This window comes from Aulonocara sp. 'chitande type north' Nkhata Bay, linkage group LG23 (assembly GCF_057382095.1).
Source record: "Aulonocara sp. 'chitande type north' Nkhata Bay isolate Kocher_YH1m ecotype deep benthic linkage group LG23, A_spYH_male_GT1.1, whole genome shotgun sequence".
In the NCBI taxonomy this organism is placed as follows: Eukaryota; Metazoa; Chordata; class Actinopteri; order Cichliformes; family Cichlidae; genus Aulonocara; species Aulonocara sp. 'chitande type north' Nkhata Bay.
The window spans coordinates 10,936,946-10,956,519 of NC_141365.1; the positions used below are offsets into that span (position 1 = coordinate 10,936,946).

At 39.2% G+C, this 19,574-nt stretch overlaps 1 protein-coding gene across 1 annotated transcript; it reads left to right on the forward strand.

The window, feature by feature from the left end:
• The first annotated feature begins 1,632 nt into the window (after positions 1–1,632).
• LOC147301257 (sodium-dependent phosphate transport protein 2B-like) lies at positions 1,633–6,822 on the forward strand. The gene is made up of 13 exons (XM_086282108.1): positions 1,633–1,693; positions 2,095–2,146; positions 2,239–2,373; positions 2,467–2,595; positions 2,712–2,855; positions 3,083–3,194; positions 3,284–3,479; positions 3,563–3,658; positions 3,868–3,979; positions 4,443–4,610; positions 4,863–4,979; positions 5,062–5,186; positions 5,793–6,822. The coding sequence occupies exons 2-13, from the start codon at positions 2,101–2,103 to the stop codon at positions 6,339–6,341; spliced, it is 1,929 nt and encodes a 642-aa protein (XP_086138234.1). The 5' UTR covers positions 1,633–1,693; positions 2,095–2,100; the 3' UTR covers positions 6,342–6,822.
• The last annotated feature ends 12,752 nt before the right edge of the window (positions 6,823–19,574 follow it).

Genomic DNA, 19,574 nt, shown 5'->3' on the forward strand with positions numbered 1-19,574 from the left:
TCACCAGCCTGTCATAAATAAGAGAGATAAACCCTTTACGTGTTGGGATTAGGGTGAGGAGCATATCCCCTGGGCTTGCAGCTGGTGCTACCGGAAAGTTTGGAATCTGAGATTGGAGGAAATGTCTGGTCTGCAAATATCTGAAAAAATGTGTACGTGGGAGATTAAATTTTTCAGAAAGCTGGGCAAAAGATGCAAAAGTATTGTCAAAAAATAGATCATTGAAACATGTAATGCCCTTATCATGCCAATCTCGAAATATAGGATCAGATAGTGATGGCTGAAAAAGGGGGTTAGAAAGAATTGGACTTAGAAGGGAGAAACCTGTTAATCCAAAATGCTTCCTCATCTGAGCCCACACCCTCACCGTGTGCCAGACAACTGGGTTATCGATTGTCTTGTTTGGGGGAAGGGGGAGTGAAGATCCAATCAGGGCCAGGACAGAAGAGCCTGTGGGCGAGTTCAACTCCATGAGCACCCAGGATGGGCAATTACCCTTGTTGTGGAAGTAAAGCCAAGATATAATGTAGCGCATGTTTGCTGACCAATAGTAATATCGAAGGTTAGGCAGTGCCAGGCCTCCACGACTCTTGGGTTTTTGGAGTTGAGCCTTGTTCAATCGAGGGCGTTTACCCCTCCATATATAAGATGAGATAATTGAGTCCAAGGAATCAAAGAAGGATTTGGGGATAAATACTGGTAACAATTGGAAGAGATACAAAAATTTAGGAAGTATATTCATTTTGATTGAGTTGATTCTTCCCACCAAAGAGGTGGAGAGAGGGGACCACTGTGCCAGATGTTTTTTTGCATTATTTAACAGAGGAAGGAAGTTCGCTTTGAAGAGACATTTATGTGTCCTTGTAATAATTACACCTAGATATGTAAATTGATTCCCTGCTATTCTAAAGGGGAGGGTAGTATAGTCAAACACTCGCTGTTGGTTTAAACTGAAATAAGATCAGTGTGTTACAACCCGTAATCCTTTAATATAGTGAAATATTTAACGACACAGTGCATGACATCGTGGAAAGACCAGGGGATCAACACGATGATTAATTTTCACATAAATAATTGGTTTATCTGAAGAATGATGAAACCACCTAATGTTAAAATAAATTATCAAAAAGACAAAATTCCAGGTGGATTTATTTGAAACTTAACTTGGTTTTATTGCCATATGAGAAGAATTGCCATTTCATGCCACCAGGGGGAGCATGTTTGAGTTCGTTACACCTGTACCCCAGCCCACAGACTGAAGACAGGTGGAAACATTTTGTTTGTTTGTTTGCGTGTTTGTTTTGCTATAAGTTCAGTAGACGGTTAATAGTAGACATTGTCAAAAACATAAGGTCATAAAAAAAAACTTTCTTTAGAAAGACGAGTCAAAAATAGACAAATTAACACCAAAAAAAGTCCATCTTTCCCCCGTTGAAAACCGTGAAATGTGTCAGTCTTAGTTTTTAGTCCCTCAGAAATTCAAGTCATGTCTAACTGGGTTTATCTGCCCCCGCCTGCAGATGCAGCATGCCTGCTGCACATGTGTGCGTGATCTTTGAACTGTCAGCAGCGGGTGTGCGCTCTGCGCGGCGCTATAAAAGCAGCACTCAGCCTCGGAGTGAGCAACAGGTAACTCAGGTGAAGCCTCCTGCTCCCCTCTCACAGATCTGGACACAAAGGCGCTCCGCTGCAGGTGCGTACACCGGCTGCCATCGTTATCTTTCTCGGCAGGACCGAGGCCACCTGAAATCTTGAGGATATTTGCGAGAAATAGCTGGAGGATTCAGTGGCTTGCGTTAAAAATATCCGCTATTTGGACAGATGTTATTGCTGATTGTCTTTCACGGGTGTAACAGTGCTACCACTATTGTGTTTCTTTGTTGTCTTAATTATGATCAACTGCTGAGCAGATACAGATGTGGTAAAGCTAGAATTTCATCTTGGATTACGCTGACTATTGCACAGCTGCTTAGTGGACAGAGTAAAAAGTGTGATAGATTGCTTTTGGGGGATAGCCATTTTATTTTTGAAAAGGTGAATAATACAGACTAACACTAAAACTATTGAAACTCTTGCCTTCTTTCTGTTTCTCAGATAGTCATGGCTCCTAGACCAGAAGTAGAGGGAGATAACTCCTCCTCTATCGGTATGTCCTTTTCTTGTGGATATTTTTGACCTCCTCAAACTGTTATTGCAACTTTAGTTTCTCACAATTTCCCCCCGCAATCCCTCTCTTAGATGAGAAGTCTCTGTCTAAAGAAGAGCGTCTCCCACCGGCTTACTCCACTCTGGTCCTGGTGAAGGAGAATGAGGAGGCTGCGGAGGATCCCTGGGATCTCCCAGAGCTGAAAGACACTGGGGTCAAGTGGTCAGGTAAGGCAGCACGCTTTTGCGACTGCTCTATACAGCGTGGATCTCTTCACAATGCCAGACTGATTCAGTGCTTTGTGTCTTTTTTGCTAACAGATCTAGACACAAAGGGGAAGATTTTAAGAGTGTTAACCGGTATTCTGAAGCTGGTTCTGCTGCTTGGACTTCTCTACATGTTTATTTGCTCACTTGATGTTCTCAGCTCTGCTTTCCAGCTAGTGGGAGGTAAAACAAACAAACAAACAAACAAATAAATAAGCAAACAAAAACAAACCACTTCCAGGTTATGTAATGTGCATGGAGAGCTGTATTTTTACCTCAGTGTGTGCGTGTGTGTACAGGCCGAGCCGCTGGTGACATCTTCAAAAACAGTGAGGTGCTAACTAACCCTGTGGCTGGGCTGGTGATCGGGGTTTTAGTCACAGTGTTGGTGCAGAGCTCCAGCACTTCCTCCTCTATCGTGGTCAGCATGGTCGCCTCTGGACGTAAGTAGAAATACATGGAAGAGGCATGTGCACACATTTTACAGTCCGGTATACTCAAACAAATGTGTCGTAAACTCACAATAGAACCTCAAGGTGACAGTTTCAAAAATGCTTATTCTGAGAAACAATCTAAATGTTTAATGTGTGATATTTATATCTTAAAATACTAACAGTGACTGCAGTGTTAGTTTATTACACGTGAATGAAATGTCGATTATCTTTTTCAGTACTGGAAGTTAAAATGGCAGTGCCAATCATTATGGGAGCCAACATCGGAACATCTGTCACCAACACTATTGTGGCTATGATGCAGGCAGGAGATCGGAATGAGTTCCGCAGGTAAACGACAGCATGCAAACATAGAGATATTACACTAACTCTACAAACCGTTTCTAGCAGATGTTAGACCGAGTGTTCTTGTTTTTCAGGGCATTTGCTGGTGCTACAGTCCACGACTTCTTCAACTGGCTTTCTGTCCTGATTCTTCTGCCGCTGGAAGCTGCCACAGGCGTTCTGTACAAAGTCACCAAACTCATCATCGATTCTTTTCATCTCGAGTCCGGAGAAGACGCCCCCGAACTGCTCAAGGTCATCACAGACCCTCTGACAAAATCCATCATCCAGGTAACTATAAGACCGGGCCATGTTATCAGTATCAAGTATGATTGCCATTTTTAAAAATTAAAAAAAACTGTTTCTTCTCTTAGCTCGACAAATCTGTTATCTCTGCAATTGCCACTGATGACAAGGTTGGCATGAACAAGAGTCTGATAAAAAAATGGTGCAAAACAGAGACCAACACGGTAAGAAATCAACAAGACCTAGTTACAAAACTAGTATTTACAGCTGTAAAAACACACATAAAGCTGTGGTTAGATCAGGTTTTCTCTTGATGACTAATGTTGCCTTGTGTTAGCTCATAAAGAGGTTGAATAAGATTACGCCGTACAGCTACAGTAGCCACTGCGTCGAGGCTTGCTTTTGTTCTTATACTTTCTGCTTTCTCTTTCAGACTTTCTGGAATGTGACAGTGAACACCTGCCCACCAGGTGGCATCTGCTGGGAGGAAGGAAACCAGACTTGGACCCAGATGAATGAGACTTTTACCAATTACATAAAGAGATGTGAGCATACATCCATGCTATTTCTGAAGTGGGAAAAAGAAAATTTACAAAGCAATTAGGATTACCTGATCTGCTAAAGCTCGGTGAAATATGAGAGAGCCATTCGGCCACATCAACCTCTTTAGACCAGATTCTCCGAAGCTGAGACAATGACCACCTTTGAGACGTTACAGTGACTCAGCAAATACTCTCCCTTAACCCGTCTACCTCCTCAATAGGTCCATTCATGTTGTTTGGCTGAAGTGTCACATGACCATAAAATGGATCACTTCTTCAAAGCATGCTGTTTCCAATTAAATGAAATGGTTTGATGCTTGAAGAGGTTTTTGTTTAGAAAGGTTTTTGTTTACATTTACATAAAATCATAAACTTATGTAGCTTGTTTCTCAATTCTTAGTGTTTACAAGAGCTCGGTTTACCAGAGTTTACTCTAAATGTCTGTCTCTTTCACCATCCTTTGCAGGTAATCACATCTTTGCCAATACGACCTTGTCAGAGTTGGCCGTGGGCCTCATTCTGCTGGCTGGGTCTTTGTTCGTCCTCTGCACCTGTCTCATCCTCATCGTCAAGCTGCTCAACTCCATGTTGAAGGGCCAGGTGGCTGTGCTGATCAAGAAGGTGCTCAACACAGGTACAAAACCAGCAACGAGCCTTTTGCATGTGATGTTCAGCCTGTTTGATAGTCAGCACATCTGCTTCTGTGGTGATGCTTGATGAGCGACACAGGCACAGCCTTCCTGTTGCTTCTGGCTCACGTTCAGGTCGAGCGGTCCTGTTGTGTGATGGAAAAAGCTCAGACACATTTACTATTAAGAATGAAATGCTTGTTTTCTCTGGTCATGTAGATATAATGTTCACATCATGTGTTTCTTTTTGATGGCAGACCTACCCTTCCCCTTCACCTTTCTCATGGGCTATGTTGCAATTTTGGTGGGAGCCGGGATGACCTTCCTGGTTCAGAGTAGCTCTGTCTTCACCTCAGCTATAACTCCTCTTGTTGGTAAGCCATTATGACGCCAGTTTTTTTGTTTGTCTTTTTTAATTGTCACCAGATCTTATATTTTGTTTATCTTTTTTGTCAGGTATCGGTGTTATTAGCCTTGAGCGAGCATATCCTCTGACGCTGGGGTCAAATATTGGTACAACAACAACATCTATACTTGCTGCTATGGCTAGCCCTGGAGAAACACTAGAAAACTCTCTGCAGGTAAGAAACAATTAAAAACTGTTCTCATATGCCTGCTTACAGCTCTGCTAGGTGATGCTCATTGGTCAGTTGGTTCAGACTATAGACTGTTTATAAAAGGATGTTGCCACAAAGATGTCACTCAGTGGTTTGTGGAGTTTAGCTAGCAAACCCAGTTTGCCCAATTCACCAAGAATCACTCACCAGGTCTAAAGAAACTGTCAGACCTTCACAGCAGTCTGTGTTATTAGACAGGCTTTAAGCCTTAAACAAGTTAAATGTGTGAGATGTGATAAAATACAGAAATAGCCTAGTGCTTACTATGAAGGGGGAATTATCCACCGTTATAGAAAATGCAGTGTTTGGCACTACTCTGTCAGCACCACTTACACGACAACATTTTTGGTTTTCAGCGAGACAAAATTATTTTGATGCATTTGCACAAATATTCCAGCTTTCCAAGTGATGCATTACAATAACTTTAATCCCTTTAAGCATATATTTATCAAAAACAAAACGAAATCTTTTTAAAGGAAAATCCATTTATTATATCCATCCTTTATTTTTTATTTGAAATCACACAGTGGTTGTCTTGTTTAAATCCAATCTTTCTATGCTTTTTTCTAGATTGCACTTTGCCATTTCTTCTTCAACATCTTTGGCATTGCACTGTGGTACCCGATCCCTTTCATGCGGTTGCCCATCAGGTTGGCAAGAGGGCTAGGGAACAAAACTGCCAAATATCGCTGGTTTGCTATCATCTACCTGATTTTGGTCTTCTTGGTTTTCCCCCTGACTGTCTTTGGTCTGTCAATGGCTGGCTGGAAAGTACTGGTCGGCGTCGGTGTGCCTTTCGTTGCTTTAATTATCTTTGTGATCGTTATCAATGTGATGCAATCTCGCTGCCGACGCTTCTTGCCCAAGTTCCTCCGTACCTGGGACTTTTTACCCCGGCCCCTGCATTCGATGGCCCCGTGGGATAGCATCATTACCTCAGCTTCAAGCTTTTGTTGCAAACACTGCTGCTGCTGCTGCAAATGCTGCAAGTGCTGCAAGAAAAATGAGGAGGAGGAAGCGATTGAGACGAGCAGGAAGCCAAGTCTGGAGATGTACGATAACCCAGCCATGTCTAAAGATGAGGACACAAAGGAGGCCACTAAAGGAACACAATTTTAGTGTATTTAAGTTTAATTTGTATCTATATGCAAAACTAAATGCAATAATGTATTTATGATACACTTGTAATTGTTCATCACTTCTCAGGTTGTGATATATTATTGATTCCCTTTTAATGGGCGATACACTGAGCATTGTAGTGAACACTGGTGGAGAATATGAACAGAAGTGTTGCACATATTATGAACTGACTGTTGTTGGCCATGTGATGTTTAGTTTTATGATGTTTTTTAGTAAAACATCATAAGATTTACTGCTGGTAATATGTTAATTATGGATGGTTGTGAATGTTATGAGTTATTTTTTTTTATTTCATAAGACACGTTGAAAGAGCCTTAAGTTGTTTTTTTTTTCAACATTTCAAATACAGATGTTTATTGTAGCATTTCAAATGTATCGTTATTAGCAAATTTTATGTTATCCCTCAGTATTTAAGACTCTGAAATATTTGTAAATAAAAAATTGCTATTTTTAAACGGCACTGTTGTCATTATGTTCATCTTGTTATCTCACTGACATCACACAGTCTTATAGTCACTGATATATGTATCAACTCATCTGATATTCAGCTCACTCTTGTGCAACATGTACATTCAAGGGTACTAAATATAAGAAAACACATTTTCAAGTGCATAATTGTCACTTTTGATTTAGTTTCATCACTCATGTTGATAACATACCCAGAATTCCAAGTTATTTATAGACTATAAATAGATAAAAATGTCCCATCCCTAGTTAGGGATGGGACATTTTTATCTATTTGCAGGACAGTCATGTTTTATGAGAGATCACAGGATTCATTGTAAGGTTGCAAAAAAAAAAAGTTGTCCTGTAGCTGGGTTTCATATCTGATGATCCTTAGAACAACAAGTGTGTGAAAGAGGAACTTCTCTCAAAACAAGCAAAGTTTAGCTTCTGTACAGTCACAGTACAGCTTGATTTGATTTGTTTCAAATGTCAAGAAAAAAAAGTGTTGACTGTCTCTGAAGAAAATGTCCTGTAAGCTGGAGTCATGAGTTCTAAAGTAGCGTTAATAAAGTATCAGTTTATCTAAGATTTAGATGAAGATTGGATTAATTAAGGCCTAGGACAGCCAATAGTGGCTCTGCCTGTGCTGTAGTCCACTGATCTTATGAACCCAATCAAAGTACCTGCTCCTCCCTCACAACCGCCCACACCTGATTATTGCCTGTCCTCTATTTATGACATCCAGGAGTACCAGAAGACTTAAAGTACAGAGCATTCAGATCAAAAGGAGACTTTAATCCTGCATTTTATGGTTTTATATATTACTAAATCATTACTAGTACACATGAGATATCATGTCAGATATATCAGCCTCTGTATTTTCAACTTTTAAAACTTTCAATAGTTGTGAGCATTTATAATTTCTGACATTTAGCTTGGTACACGTCATCCATTTGTCAGCTTTAATGAGCGTCTGGTGTTTTTGTCACATTACAGTTAAACATTAGGATGATTTAGTGAGCGCGCTGGTGACATAAACATATAATTAAGTCCAGATATTTCATCTATTTGTGTCAACAAGTGCCTCACTGCTCTTTGAGAAACAGACATACCAGGAGCCGAAGAATGAGCGCAGTCAGATACAACGTGTGTGTGAGCCAAGTTTTGTTGCTGGCAGCTTTTCTGTTATCAGTATTAGATTCTGGAGATCAGGTAAAGTGTAGCACATTTTAATCTTTAGTTCTCTGGATTATTGCCCCGTTTATTGCTGTTACACATGTTTTAGGTATAGCTGCCCAGTTCAAAAATAAAAGCTGGAGAGCACTTTAAACTGACCCTTAAAAACAATGATAAAATAAATAGCACTGCATGAGAGTGTAAATATGAATACTGAAGTGTTATGTGGAACAGATGGTACTTACAAAAGCCACTGAGATTATAAAGGTTTATGAGCTGTGAGATATATTCAGTTTTACAGTAGTTATTATTATTAGGATCCAAATCAAGTTGCTTCACAAACGTTCACACACAAACACAGTCAGCAATCTCAGTGCGGCTCAGGAATGTTTACAAAGGGTCTGCATGGGTAACATATTCCAGCCGCTTCAGCACCACATGACTTTCTCCAATATGACATCATTCAGAAGGCATTATCTTTGATTAGCATGCACTGAACATATTCAAATGTTCATTAAACTTACAAAGAAGTATGTTTATGATTTGGTCATGATGAATTTGAACAATCTTAAAAACCGCTCTGAAGACTGAGTTAAGAAAATAACACTTTTACGACCTGGAAAGTTAACAAAGGTAAATATTCAGTAGTTTGAGAGATATCTCTCTAGGACTGCATTCCTAACAAGCAGTAAAGTGACTTATTAACATTCAAGGTCATCATTATGCTATAAACTCATTTAGCACTTGGCAACTCAAGGGATTGGCTGAGGACAATAAAATGTGTTTCTAGGACTACCCAGACTTTCTATATAAATTGACTCGTAGAAAAAGTATATTTCTAATAACTTGACATCACTTGGGTTTTTAATTCCTAAACAAATGATATTTAACTTGACAACAAAACTGGACAATGAGTGACCAATGATGAGACATCCTATTTTGGTGAGTAGCAGACATGGATCAATTTTCATTTGCAACCACAATATGAATGTAATACTAGAAATTTACTTTTAGTTTACTTTTAGTTCTGCCTTATCTGCTACGACTCAGATCCACATGTCTTGGTTTTGAGTGTTAACCTCTGCCAAGTATTGATCCTATTCCTGTGTTAAGTTAATAAGCTCACTCAGAAGACGATACTGGGAATCATTCGTCTGTGGCAACATTAAGGGTGACTTTGCAAAAAAATAAATTAAAATAAACAATGAAATAAGTACATAAAAATGCAATTTTACTGAATTTGTTATTTGTTTTTCTATGCAGCAAATGTATTTCCACTACTCTCACGTCAGCTCTGTTTGAGTCATTGCTGCATGCTGCTGCTATTTGTTGTCATGGCATTTTCTCCTTTCATTGCTCTCACTGAATAGAGCTGACAACACACAGATGAGACAAGATGAACTCCAGTGTTACTCAAAACATAAACTGAGTGAAAGAAGACATCTCACTTGACCACAGTGAGCAGTTGAGTAAAAAATTAAGGCGAATAAACAAGTAAAAATACCTCAAAAGTGCTAACCCTTAAGCTGTGAAGAAGCTATTAGAGCCTTCCACGCTATGTTAGCTTTCTCACCACTAGTGATCAGTGCATAGTAAAGTTAGAACAACATAAACACTGACACAGGGACCACTCAGCAGCAACACAAGTAAAAATCTAAAGAAGAAAATGCAAGAGTAAAACTTTATTATTAAACATAACTGAGGATAAGCGTTGCAGAAAATGACATAAATAGAATGCAGTAGAATGAGAAAAATTACAAAATGAAGCAGGAAATGACTTTGACAGTTTTTTCTTTCTTTGTTTGTTTGTTTTTTACATCAACCTGCCTTATAGTCTCATCTTCACATTTCTAAAAACTCTGTGTTGTTGTGCACATTTGCAATTACAGGCTGCTCTTTCTCTCTTTTATAAAACTATGACTATACTTGACAGGGTTTTTTTTTTTTAGTAAATTACTACTGCACACTCTGGGATACACTCTGCCACTAATTAACAGCTGTAGTCAGTGCATACGTAGTAACAATAAAGCACGTACTCTAGCCTAATTTAAAATGGCATATTGAAATGCTACAATTACCACAACTTCAGCTGAGAGGAAAAAGCTCACCACCGTCATCCAAAGAAGAACTTAAAAATAGACAGCAATCAGAAGTACTGCAGTGTTTTTTGTTCATAAGAGAAAACAATCTACAGTCCTTAACTAATGTTTCCTGTTTTACTGAACAGAACGTAGTGTAAGTGCTGTGTGCTGTGCATTTGTCCGAGTCCAAATCGATGTTTTCAAATCACGCATCTTACGGTCAGCATTTGCATACATGTGTGAAGCATTTCCCCTTTGTTTTTTGTGCGAATGCACAGGTGAAAGTCTCTGACAGTGTGAACTGTGCATCTTTTTACTAACAGCATTAGCAGTCACATCATCACCAGTCTGTTGAAAGGCCGGTTAATCTACTTATTAACTGCAGTTCTGATGGTTTTACAGCATACGCAGGCTAGTATGTAATTACGGTGTGCTGACGGGTAAAGGTCCACAGCAGCTAAGTAACAACTGAGCACACAGCGGCCGTGGCTGGATATGATCAATTTTTCAGTGTCGAGGGTTTTTTTTTTCAGCTTTTGTAAAGTCTGCATGGGCACATGGTTGTTGTCTGAAACTGCAACACAAAATGATATTTTAAAATGATGCTGAACTGACACAAGATAAATTGGTGTTATTCATGCTTGGTCACTGAGTTAGTTTACCCTTTTTTTCTGCTGGTGAATGTCAAAATGCCAATATAAAGCTGTATAAAGCCAATTTATATGAAAGTTTGAAGAGATGGAGATCGATATATATATAGATGCACAGACAGACACACAGACAGATAGATTTGACATTTCAGATCTCCAATAAACATTATTTTCATATTCAGGAGATTGTGTGAGGATGAACAATCCTTCAGTTCAGTGCAGTTTAGCTTATGTTTATCAAACTGATTAAAATCACTTAATTCACTTGTGGTAAAAACAGAAGGCTTTGAAAATTGTATTATTTAAAAACAATTAAATTCCCAGTATATTTGCTTGTCTGTACCCACAATGGCTAATTTTTGCAGGCCTGGCTGCTCTATCAACTCACTATCTAAACTCTTTATATAACATCATCATTATATTATATTATCTGTTGCTCTCTTTCCAAAGTAATAGCAGATACAATTATAGCTATATGTAAATGAATATTTTAGAAAAGCTATTAACATTCAATTAAGCCAATCAAACAAAAATCATCAAACAATAACAACCTATTACAATGATAAGTTCAGTAAGGGTATTATAATTAACAAAACAAAATTAAATGTAGATTGAAGTTAGAAACAAAATATATATATCAAGAAACACCCCTATATTATAATTGTTTTAAAAACAAAAAATAAAAACTTCATTTAAAGCTAAACATTTTTCAAAAATCAAATCTAAATTGAAAGGAGCACATTAAACAGACAAGAAAGTAAAATTCTTAAATCCAATAAAATGATCTAATGGTAAAACTAAATAACTCTGTTCTGTTTAAAGGTTGTTCCTCCTCTGGGCTAAACAGGGTAAAAGGTGTGCTCTGCTGCACTAATAACACCTAATCACCTCATTAGGAGCCTGGCATATACTTACACATGACAGGGTGAGAAATTAAACATGGGAAGCCAGAAAAAAAGCTCTTTTGACCTGATACAAAAGGTGCACTTTTACTGATATAGTTCTGTTTTGTTTGGGTTTTTTAAAAGATATGTTTGTTATAAATGTATCATTTCATTTAAAACACACACACACACTTATTTTCTATGAACACTGATTCAGAAAACAACACTTAGCACAAAGTTGCCAGTACGCACCAGACTGCTACATACTTGTTCCAACAAACAGCCTCCCACTAAGTCTGACCTTTCCCTGGCTAGCTGCCTTCCCTGAGCATACTCATACTTAGTAACTCTGCACGCACTGGCAGTAAAGGCTTTACAACTTCTATTCAATGTGAGCAAAATCACTGTCCACTGTCTGAGTAACTGTGACAAAATGTAGCTTACTTTCACTGACATGGGCGGCGACATGTTTTCTCCTTGTGCATGCCCATAAAAACTCAGATTCTGAGATTCACTCTGATGAGGATGATAAATGGTGGATCTGGACTTTGTGTGCCAAAAACATTCAGTACTTTTTACTAACTGATGACATTTTTAGGCAAACAGCTTCCATGACCTTGAATTAGTCAGAGCAGTGTCATTTTTAAAATGTTGTGTGAAATTTCTTTTTAAAAACAACCCGAAAGCCCTGACAGCAGAAACCCTGTTAACATTGGTGACTTCTTTCACATTGTACCTTTGTGGTTTCACTCAATTGTTACATTTGCGCACATTAAAAATCATTTGTGCGTCCAGCAGCCAAGGAGTGCTGAGGGCTTGCCCTCTAGTCAGCCGAGGCTAAGGCCCAAATGGAAAATTCTGGGTCTGCATTGCAAGAGGGAAGGTTACACTGATTTAGACAGATCACTGTAACCTGTGGCTACAGCTGTAATGAAAATTACCCATGATGCAATTTCCCTGCAGGATTATTAAAGTTGTTTTTTTATGTGAATTAAAAATTCTGATTACTGCCACCATAATGAGCCAACTGTTTGTATTCTTTTTTTGCCACCATGCAGTGAGACTAAAGCGACATTATTGTTGCAAATGGAAACTTTGTGACATGTTACGCTTTCAATTTTACACAAAAGATAAGCTTCACTGAGGATCTTTGTCATTCTCAGATTCAGACAAGCAGGGATCAAACTCTTTTCCAGGCAAGTCTTTTTCATTGCTTAATAAAGTAGGCCTCCCTCAAACATTTGTGTTCCATTTTTCAGCTTTTACATTTCAGCCAGTGATCTATACTCATTAATCAGAATCAGAATCAGAATCAGAATACTTTATTGATCCCTGGGGGAAATTATTTTTTGTTACAGTGCTCCATTTTAAACCAACATTAAGACAAGACAGACAATACACTAACTAAGAATAGTACAATATATACATATATATACATACATACATACATAAGTCACTCATAAATAAATAGTTGGAAAAGAAACATGTGTAGCTGTAGCAGCAAACAGTGTGTTAAGTGGATGCGTTGTACAGGGAGATGGCCACAGGCAGGAATGATTTCCTGTGTCGTTCAGTGGTGCTTTTCGGTAATCTCAGTCTCTCACTGAACGAGCTCCTGTGACTGACCAGCATGTCATGGAGTGGGTGGGAGGTGTTATCCAACATTGTCTTTATCTTGGACAGCATCCGCCTCTCCGACACCACCTTGAGGGAGTCCAGCTCCATCCCCACAACATTGCTGGCCTTACGGATTAGTTTATTAAGTCTGTTGGCATCTGCGACCCTCAGCCTGCTCCCCCAGCATGCAACAGCATAGAGGATCGCACTGGCCACAACAGACTCATAGAAAATCCTCAGCATTTTCTGGCAGATGTTGAAGGACCTCAGTCGCCTCAAAAAATAGAGACGACTCTGGCCCTTCCTGTAAAGTGCTGTGGTGTTTTTAGCCCAGTCCAGTTTATTGTCAATGTGTACTCCAAGGTATTTATAGTCCTCCACAATGTCAACACTGACCCCCTGAATTGAAACAGGGGTCAAGTGTTTCCTGGTCTTCCTGAAGTCCACGATCAGTTCCTTGGTCTTTGCCACGTTGAGCTGCAGATGATTCTGCTCACACCACGTGACAAAGGAGTCGACCACAGCCCGGTACTCTGTCTCATCATCCCTGCTGATGCATCCAACCACCGCAGAGTCATCAGAAAACTTCTGAAGATGGCAGGTCTCTGTGCAACTGGCTTCCCGCTAACAGCGACCAAAACTGCATCGGTTGTTTTCTCCTTCTGTATACGAGTTGTGACAGCCAGCAATTGTACTGAAAAAAGAAATATGCAATATACCGCAAAATAAAATGTTATCAAAGATGTTTTTGTAGAATATGAATACCAGTGTTATTTTGTGACCTATAAATGGTTAATATTACATTGGCCATGGTAAAATATTTAACTTACACCTATTAGTAGTATTGAGACTGGTATGGCATGCAGTCTGGTTGCTCCATGCAGATTTTGGGGGTAAAAATGGCTTAAAATTAATCTTGTGATGGTGAAAGTAGCTAAGCAATCGATAAAGCATGGTTGTCTATAAATCACTAGTGATCAATAGCCAAAAATACACTCACAAAATACACTCACACACACCTTTGGTCAAACTAAGTCTGCACCAGCTGGGATGTCGGCTGAAATCCTGAAATCAGACACACACAAAAACAAAAAAACAAAACAAAAAGCCTTACTTTGTGGGATAACTCTGGAGTTAAAATGTTCTGCAGGTGGTTTTTAATTCTTTTTCATTCCCTTTTATCACCTCAGCGGATTATTGTTTACCATGTTGCTAGCCACAAACACTGCCAAAGTCCATCTAAGATTGCATGGAAATATATGCTATTTTTAGGCATATTACAACTGAGCCAGGGAGTATATCATAAGCATGCAATTCCTTTATCTTACTCTTGTATCTCTGGAGGTTTTTTTTAAGCTAATTAAAACGTGGTCAGGAAGCCGGGGCATTTGCTTTCAATATGTGTCCCATTTAAGGCCGTGAGTAGCTCAGTTTGCGGATTATTGTTGAGCAAACACGTGATGTTAGCTGGGTTGTACATATGATGCACTCCCAACATTAGACTTGCATTTCTGAAAGAGATGAGTCACTCCCTGACCCTGACGAAGAAAACATGCAATGTTAATGCTGCCTCTCTGGGCTCATGAAACTCTTGCAAAAAAAAAAATTGGAGTAATCTAAGGAGTTTCACTTTCTTATTAAATAAAGATTTATTTAAAAAGAAATTTTGAATGAGTGTTTTATGAGATATTTAGTGCCAGTCACTGTCTTCAAAAGCAGAGATCACATTGCAGGAAGTGTAGCTACTATGAGGGGTCAAAATTCTGTTAAATGCTGGACAAAACGTCTCTTGTAGATCTTCTAGAGAAGCTTTAGTAGAGTTGAGTTTCTTCGCAGAACTGTTCTTAAGAGAGATTGACCTGTAAATATTTGAGAAAAGGAAGAGGTGGTGGAATGCCCTACAAAACCATTCAAAACACCAGAGTAAATTTGAACTTTAAAATATTGACTCCGCAATCCAAATATTAGTTTCTATCGGAACAAGAATGCAGTGTGAAAGTTTAGATTCCTTCATAATAACCAAATAATGAAGAAGTTCAGTGAGAGTTCAATTCGGGTGGAAATGCAGGAATGAAATGCAGAGTGAAAGCTGCATTTAGCAGATGAGTTACAGAACTATTCGTGTGACACATTTGTGTTTTGGAGGCTTGTGACAGGAAGGGAGAAGGAAAAGAAGGTCAGGTCAATGCTGGTAAAGTGTTTTAGTCACATATGCAGTACACAATGTGACAATTCAAGGTCACATAAACCAGCAATCGGCCTATTAACCAATCCAAAAAATTCCAACAATCCTAATCAAATGTAAACTGCAGTTGAATCATACCCGCGAAAACAGATTTACTTCATATACTGTATCTTAAATGAAACCACGCAGACGTACAAAAATCTAAAACTAATGACATGAAAACAGCTGCACGTAATTTACTGGATGCTGAGCCAAAATTATGCTGTGAGTCCAGTAAAGATACTAATGAAATGTTTGTATGGTCAGTAAATCCATTTATTTAGGCCATGAAGTGATAAGGATGAGGTCAATGAGTAACAGTAATAGGTGAAAGTGCAGCAAAGATTCATTACAGTAACTACACTGACTAACAAATGTGGCTTTAAAACATTCCTGAAATATTTACTTGGGCTCTTAAACCTGCTTTTATTGAAATATCGTAGACAGCAACGGCAGGCTGTAAAATTTTGACCAGGCACACCTTAAATCTAGATAAGTTAACAAAACAATGCAGTTCTTAGGTTGGCAAACTTAAGCACCAGGTAAAGAGGTGGGCAAGAGTGAATCAGGAAATAATACCAGGTGATGTAATTAGAACACCTGTTGTTCATTTGCTAATTAACTTCTTCTCTCATTCAGTTTGGTGCTGGGAGCTGAGAAAACACCGCTGCCTGCCAGTTTACAAGAAGTCTGAGTTATGGGTTATAGAGTGCGACCTGGGACCTGAGCATGTCCAGCGGGGCATGTAATTCGAGTATAGACTATCTCTGTCTAGGTGAACCCACAAGTAGTGAAGTCATGTGTGACGATTATAGGAGAGTGCCTATTAAATCAACTTAAGTATTCTCAGTTCATCTGAATATATTTTAATGGCTCTCTCTCTTATGAAATTAACTGATCTGAGGAAATAAGTGAACAAGCACTCTTGTATTAACAAAACCCGATGTTTCTCAGTCGTTTTTTAATTGTACAAAGGTGGTGTAGCACTGTAATCCCACTCCCTAAGGCAGACACGAGTAATGCACCTATTTTGACGTCAGTGACGTAGCAGCTCATGATCCATCACAGTTCACAAGTTATTGCAATGTTTGAAGTCCATATATAAGTGAGAAGTTTTGTTGTCATTGGCTAGCTGCGTAGCACAAACTTATGAAAATTAAAACTCATTAAGGAGTCAAGGAGGCTCACAGTAGGAATTATTGTGAACTGTTGACGGATGAATGATTTGGCATCACAAATGCTTTAATGAAAAGTCCAACTTTACTTACCATATATAAGTATCACCAAGACAACATGATATTTACATTTACATATTCTTTTGGCAGTGAGTCGAGTGTAACTAACACACTTCTGTGTTAAAAAAGTGGATAGTCATGAACCCAGAAACCCATTTTACTCATGGTGTCACAGCTTTGCTATTTTAACATGAAGGTAAACGAAACCTGAGCAAATAACTCAGGATGACAGAACATAAACAGTAATTTAGTTAGCGCTTATAAGTTCCCACTGCAAACCTGGAACTTCTCTGCCGAGCACACCCACGGACTGGATGTTTTTTGTATTATTGTATATTAAGATAAGATAACCTTTAGTCCTACACGTGGGAAATTTGTTCATTCAATATCCAAATAAGTGCAAACTGTAACAGAAATACAAAAGACATAAACAGAAAAACTATACTGTTGCATGGCACTATGGAGCAGTTGCTTTCACTATTTATCACAACCAGTGAGGTTCTGTGATTTGTTCAGTTTGTTTCAGACTTCTCACAAAGTTATGAACCGATTTACGTGAAAATCCTGCCAGAGGTGTTTGACCTTGGTTCAGCTTGATTACCGCTGTTGTACAGAGCAACATATATACTGCATTTTATATCATATCTTTTCATATTCAGTTGAGGTAAGATAGAGTGAGAGGCCTCGGTTTGATGTTCTCAGGGAAATATCTTTAACAATAATCTGGATCCGTGTGTTCATACAAAAAGAAGGAATCTTCAGCTTTGGTTGGAGGTATCCACTTCTGATGTTGCGGCACTAGTGGGATAAATGGTTACAAAATAAATGGACTAAGCTTTGACAGAAACAATAAGTTTAACTGTGGCCTTATTCATATTTTTATATTCTGGTAACTGACAACTGGTAGAAATGAATTGATACCTTATTTTGCTTAACAGCATGTTAAAAAAAAGTTGTTTTGTTTTGACTTACGTCCTATGATGACCTTCACAAAAAATTTCTACCACATAAACTGCAGAAAACACTAGCCTAGAGATTACTGCAGTACGTGTAGGCAGTGTTTAAAGCCAGAGATAGACAACATCGTGGACAGAGATAGCTGAAGGAAGAGGGAGATCATTAGTCCATCCCCAAATTATACACAGACGTCACTCTACACTGACGGAGTGCCACATGGAGCTGTTTACACTGTGAAACTCCTTATTTAACTAATGACAGCTCAGTGAATACCAGCTATAAACTGCACATCATCACAAGTCACTCAGAGCTGTAAATAACTGTTATGAACTGAGTGACACTGCCTCTTCCTCATGTTCATTGGCAGCCATAGAAACACAATCCCTCAAAGGAAATTGCCTGTTATCTTTATGAATGCAGAAACAACAATACCACAGAGGCGCATTAATTTTTTTTTTAAACACTCCAACACATGCTCTAAAGTTGTGTTTGAAGTGTAACCAATTGTTATACTAACTTCCTTTCCAGCCAAACTCTCCTTAGTGATGGCGAAAACTGAGATATCGACCAAAAGCAGCAGCTTAACAGAGATTCAGTCAATATCAACTGAAATTCCACTGCTCCGGATGTATGCTGGGAACAATAGTTAAGTGCCCTGCAGGCTCATGCTGCATGTCTTGTCTCCTGAGAGACATTTATCATCAACATGCCGCTGATAGGACCAGGGACAAGCCTTAATAGTTGACTTATTAAAACACAGCTTCTGGTGTAACGTCTCATCCATCAGTGATTGATTGTTGCTTTTAAATATACATACACACACACACACACACACACACACACACACACACACACACACACACACACACACACACACACATATATATATATATATATATATATATATATATATATATATATATATAATAAAAAACATAAATGTGACAGTTCTTTATATATATATACACACAAACACCCAGCACGCCCCTGCGGGCGGTTTATCCTTCAAGCTCAGGTCCTCTACCAGAGGCCTGGGAGCTTGAGGGTCCTGCGCAGTATCTTAGCTGTTCCCAGGACTGCGCTCTTCTGGACAGAGATCTCCGATGTTGTTCCTGGGATCTGCTGGAGCCACTCGCCTAGCTTGGGAGTCACCGCACCTAGTGCTCCGATTACCACGGGGACCACCGTTACCTTCACCCTCCACATCCTCTCGAGCTCTTCTCTGAGCCCTTGGTATTTCTCCAGCTTCTCGTGTTCCTTCTTCCTGATATTGCTGTCATTCGGAACCGCTACATCGATCACTACGGCCGTCTTCTTCTGTTTGTCTACCACCACTATGTCCGGTTGGTTAGCCACCACCATTTTGTCCGTCTGTATCTGAAGTCCCACAGGATCTTAGCTCGGTCATTCTCCACCACCCTTGGGGGCATCTCCCATTTTGACCTCGGGACTTCCAGGTTATACTCGGCACAGATGTTCCTGTACACTATGCCGGCCACTTGGTTATGGCGTTCCATGTATGCCTTGCCTGCTAGCATCTTGCACCCTGCTGTTATGTGCTGGATTGTCTCTGGGGCATCTTTACACAGCCTGCACCTGGGGTCTTGCCTGGTGTGATAGACCCCAGCCTCTATGGATCTTGTGCTCAGAGCTTGTTCTTGTGCTGCCATGATTAGTGCCTCTGTGCTGTCTTTCAGTCCAGCTTTGTCCAGCCACTGGTAGGATTTCTGGATATCAGCCACCTCCTCTATCTGCCGGTGGTACATACCGTGCAGGGGCCTGTCCTTCCATGATGGTTCCTCGTCTCCCTCCTCTTATATATATATATATATATATATATATATATATATATATATATATAAAGAACTGTCACATTTATGTTTTTTATTATAAATAATAAAAACATCTCTAGATTCAGATTGTATGGTAAGCATTTTATTT

Excerpts from the sequence above, each read along its gene's own strand:
- LOC147301257 (XM_086282108.1), top strand. The coding sequence starts at position 2,101 with ATGGCTCCTAGACCAGAAGTAGAGGGAGATAACTCCTCCTCTATCG. Across the intron at positions 3,659-3,867 it reads GCAAAACAGAGACCAACACG|ACTTTCTGGAATGTGACAGT; the intron begins GTAAGAAATCAA and ends TTTCTCTTTCAG. Across the intron at positions 5,187-5,792 it reads CACTAGAAAACTCTCTGCAG|ATTGCACTTTGCCATTTCTT; the intron begins GTAAGAAACAAT and ends GCTTTTTTCTAG.